This window comes from Coffea arabica, chromosome 5e (assembly GCF_036785885.1).
Source record: "Coffea arabica cultivar ET-39 chromosome 5e, Coffea Arabica ET-39 HiFi, whole genome shotgun sequence".
Taxonomy (NCBI): domain Eukaryota; kingdom Viridiplantae; phylum Streptophyta; class Magnoliopsida; order Gentianales; family Rubiaceae; genus Coffea; species Coffea arabica.
In genome coordinates, this window is record NC_092318.1 from 25,153,658 (window position 1) to 25,158,700 (window position 5,043).

Genomic DNA, 5,043 nt, shown 5'->3' on the forward strand with positions numbered 1-5,043 from the left:
AAACCTCTTTCATCATGTATTGAGCTTCATCTTCATCGATGCACCTTAAAAGGTTCAAATCTGAGGTCCTTTTGTATAATACCTCTCCATTTAAGAAAAACTTCGAGGCCATTCTGCGCAGGAAACTCTTGTCATTCGCACTAGCTCCTGGAGGGTAAGACCCAGCTTTGATGAATTCCTTAATATCATTGTACCAAGGGCTATTGTCAGAAGATTTGTCTACGACCCAACAATGAGCAGGCTTGTCTTGGAGTTGAATTCGGATAGGCTCGATTTCTAATTCGTCCGGATACTGTATCATAGAAGATAGGATGGCCAAGGCATCTGCAAATGCATTTCGGGCTCGTGGGAGATGTCTGAACTCCAAACTTTGAAATTGTTTAGCCAATTTAAGCAAATTACAGTGGTATGGCAGAATCTTTGAATCTTTGGTTATCCATTGTTTCAATGTTTAGTGCACAAGTAAATCTGAATCACTGAAGGCTATTAACTCCTTAACCTCCATTTCCAAAGCCATTTTAAGACCAAAAATACATGCTTCATACTCGGCCATGTTGTTCGTGCAAGCAAATTGCAATTTAGTGGCTCCAGGGTAATGCTTCCTTTCTGGGGATACAAGAAATGCTCCTATTCCGACTCCAAAAGAATTGGCTGTACCATCGAAAAACAATCTCCATTCAGGGCACTGCTCGCACATATCTTCTACGGCATCGACTAATAAAACCTTTTCATCAGGGAAATAGGTATGGAGCGGTTGATAATCCTCGTCCTTTGGATTTTCTGCCAAATGATCGGCTATAGCTTGTCCCTTGACGGCCTTTTGCGAAGTGAAAACAATATCAAACTCTGAAAGAATCATCTGCCATTTGGCCAGACGCCCAGTTGGCATCGACTTTTCCAAGAAGTATTTCAGAGGATCGGAGTGGGAGATGAGATAGGTAGTATGACTTAGCAGGTAGTGCCTTAATTTTTGAGCTGCCCAGGCCAAAGCACAACAGCTTTTCTCAATAAACGAATAATTAGCCTCATACTGCGTGAATTTCTTGCTAAGATAGTAGATGGCTTGCTCTTTCCTTCCCGAGTCATCGTGCTGCCCCAGAACACACCCTACTGCTCCGTCGAGCACAGATAAGTACATGATCAAAGGGCGGCCCGGTTTGGGTGGCACTAGGACCGGAGGCTGCAGCAAATAATCTTTAATCTTGTCGAAAGCTTGTTGGCACTCCTCATTCCAATGCAACGGCACATTCTTTTTTAACAACTTGAACAGTGGCTCGCACGTAGCGATTAATTGGACAATGAATCTTCCAATGAAATTAATCTTCCCTAAGAAACTTTTCACATCTTTCTGCGTTTTCGACACTGGCATGTCTCGAATTGTTTTGATCTTTGTCGGGTCTATCTCTATGCCCTTCTTGCTGACAATGAAACCTAACAACTTACCAGCTGGTGCCCCAAAGGCGCACTTTGCAGGATTTAACTTCAAATTGTACTTTCGCAACCTTTCAAACAACTTTCTTAAATCCATCAAATGGTCCTCGGCTTTCTTGGATTTGATTATAATGTCATCCACATAGACCTCCATCTCCTTGTGGATCATATCATGAAACAAAGTAGTCATAGTCCTTTGATAAGTAGCTCCGGCATTCTTTAAACCAAACGGCATTACTCGATAGCAAAAGGTGCCCCAATGGGTAATAAAAGCAGTCTTTTCTCTATCCTCTTCAGCCATTAAGATCTGATGGTACCCAGCAAAACAATCACAGAAAGATTCAATTTCGTGTCTGGCAGTGTTGTCTAGAATGATATGGATATTTGGCAAAAGAAAGTCATCTTTAGGGCTGGCCTTATTTAGGTCCCTATAATCAACACAAACTCGCACTTCTCCATTTTTCTTTGGAACAGGGACTGGATTGGAGAGCCAAACAGGGTAATGGGATACAATGATAATATTAGTCTTAAGCTGCTTTTCAATTTGCTCTTTTATTTTGAGGCTCATATCTGGTTTGAATTTACGGGATTTTTGCTTCACTGGTGGAAAAGCTGGGTTTGTGGGTAATCTGTGCACCACTACATCAGTCGAAATGCCAGTCATATCGTCATAAGACCATGCAAAAACATCTTGAAACATAGACAAAAATTCAATCATCTCCTCTTTCTGCTTTTTATTCAAATGAATGTTGATTTGTATCTCCTTAACCTCGGTCTCAGTACCAATGTTAACAACTTCTGTTTCTTCCAGGTTCGATTTAGATTTCTCCTCATATTGTTTGAGATCTTTTGAAAAAGAATCAAATACTTCCTCACTATAACTCTTGCTTTCAAATTCGGATTCCATAATTTCCAAGTCGTGAGTGATATAGAGATTGTCATCATCAGATTCCAAAACAGTGATATCCAAAGGGTCAAATAATTTTATTTTTGGCCATCTGAAAGAATTAAGAAGTTCGAGACAATAAGCAAATAAACACATAAATGAACGGCATGATAAAACAAACTATGCACTTTCATAAAACTTCAAACCAAAGCGGAAACAAGCTAAGAATATAAGTGCAAAAGATGCTTTCATTGAACTATTTACATATGCAAGAAAAAGTTTTCATGAACTTTAGTAAACGACAACCCCCTGTAGATTTAGCGAAACTCCATTCGTACGGGGAAGTACTTGGTGGTCCAGTTGTGTATAGCTCCTTGGGGAATGTCTGGGAATTCGGCATCATCTGACGGGCCATTTTCGGATATTGCTCCCACAAACAAATGAGTCAGGCTTGTCTCCACTTCGTCAATTGGACTAAACTCAGATGTAATGATTTCAGCTGGTTTTGGAAAGGTATAGCGTAATGGCGGGATGTCTAAAGCACCTAACTTGCCTTCTTTTTCTGCCCTTTTGCGTGCTTTCATCTCTTGTATATCTTTGGCAGTCGGACGGAATCCCAAACCAAATTGGTCCTTCTTTTCGATGAGTTCCACGGGCATCCGAATGCCTTGTAGATTGCGTCCCAATCCCTTATCAAATTCATATCCTCCGCGAATCATCTCCTTGGCCATCATAACACTGGCCGCTGGCAAAACCATTTCGTCTTTTGAATCCTCACTTGTTATCCAACTCACGGAGACAATATCAGCTGTATGGTAGGAAGACACAGAAGCATTTCGATTACCATCCTCCTCAGGCTCGGAATCGGCAAGTATAATGCAATCTTCTTCAGTAAAAATGGTTATCAACTGGTCGTTTACCACAAATTTCAATACTTGATGCAAGGAAGAGGGCACAACATCAGAGCTATGAATCCACGGCCGTCCGAGTAAAACATTATAGACACTGGGAAAGTGCATAACTTGGCAGGCTATCTGAAATTGAGCGGGCCCCATTTCGACCACCAAATTTACTTCTCCTTTGGACTCTCTTTGGGCTCCATCGAATCCTCGAACTATGGTCTCTGAGGGTTTTAATTTGACATCTTGCAACCCTAACTTCACCAACGTGCTCCAAGGACAAATATTGAGGGCAGACCCATTATCAATCAGTACTTTAGGCAACATTTTTCCATTGCACCTCACAGCTACATATAAGGCTTTGTTTTGACCAGTTCCTTCCGCAGGCAGCTCTTCATCAGAAAAAGTGATTTGTTTAGCAGTCAATACATTTCTGACTATGTACGAGAAATTGTCAACCGAAATATCCTTGGGAATCTGAGCCTTAGTCAAAACTTCAAGTAACGCATCCCTGTGCAAGTCGGAGGAAAAAAACAAGTCTAAGATGGAAATTTGGGCAGGTATTTTGCTCAGCTGTTCAACCACATTGTTTCGCTTCTCTTAAGTCTCTTGAGAAACTCCCATGCTTCTCTTTCGGTCACTGCGGGTTTGGTAGTCGGCTCACGATTACTTACTTGAACTGGGGCGTTAGCAGTTGAGGGACTTGCAATCTTTCCTGACCTCGTAACAACAGACACTTCTTCATTCAAAACTTGTTTACCCCCCATTTGCAAAACGGGCTCACTATAATTCCACGGCACTTGTCGTAGACTCAAAACCGGCACTTGTTCCGGGAATTCAATTACCACAGGTTCTAAGGCCGCACTTTTGGATGGGGTTAGGTCTAAAATGAAGGACCTTTTGTCTTCCTCATACGATGCCTCCTCTATCACAAAAGGTTGATCCATTATCACAAACACTTCTGTCTCATTTGACATGCTTCGGACAAGCTCTTTGAACTCCTCATCATCCATAATAACTCCAACAGTATCAGCGTGCTCCGGCAAGGGGTTCTTGCTCACATTCGGTCCTTGTTCTTCTCTTTTCCTAATCACGATGTCCCCTGCTTCTAACATGTCTTGAACCTTATGTTTAAGGAGTCGACAATTGGCCGTGGAGTGACCAGGTGCTCCTGAATGATAAGCACAAGTAGCTTGTGGATTATACCCAGCCGACATGCCATAAGGGTAAGTTGGAGAGGGAATCACACCTATTTTACCAGCAGCCTTTAATTGCTCATACAACTGATCCAAAGGCCTGCCTAGGTTGCTGAACGTTTGGATACGATTTTGATTGTAGGTTTCAGTAGGTTGGGGATAGTTGTAGGTGGGTCTGTTTGGTGGGGGAAATCTTTTGTGGTAAGGAGGTCGAGGACGAATTTGTGGAAAGTTAGGTTGAGATATTTGGAAAGGAGCCGTAGGCGGGTTGGCGTAATTTGGGCGAGGTCGGGGATAAGAAATATTGGTATTGTAGACAGGGTAAGGACTTGGATAGTAGGGATAAGGTGAATATGTTGGTTTATGTTGAAATCGGGGTCTTGGCGTAGGGTTTTGATCCTAGATGAAAGCAGCTTCCCTTCTTTCTTTTTAAATTACAGTTTTTTCCCACTACTCCCTTGTCCTTGCAAAGCATCCAACTGCGATTTGAGGGCAGAGACATTAACGATCTTCCTAACTCTTACAAAGTCATCGTACTCCTCAAGCTTATTGACAATAGCGGCGAACGAGCATCCAGTCATGCGGAAAATTTTTTCAAAGTACGGCGGATCATGTGCTTTAATGAAAGTGC

General features: G+C 42.1%; 1 protein-coding gene across 1 annotated transcript; it reads right to left on the reverse strand.

Moving 5' to 3' along the window:
* Positions 1-451: 451 nt before the first annotated feature.
* On the reverse strand, positions 452-4,433 carry LOC140006932 (uncharacterized). Its single transcript, XM_072049607.1, has 4 exons — positions 3,937-4,433; positions 2,656-3,727; positions 1,343-1,738; positions 452-1,180 (listed from the first exon to the last, which is right to left on the reverse strand). Exons 1-4 carry the CDS (start codon positions 4,431-4,433, stop codon positions 452-454), a joined length of 2,694 nt encoding a protein of 897 aa, XP_071905708.1.
* Positions 4,434-5,043: the final 610 nt, after the last annotated feature.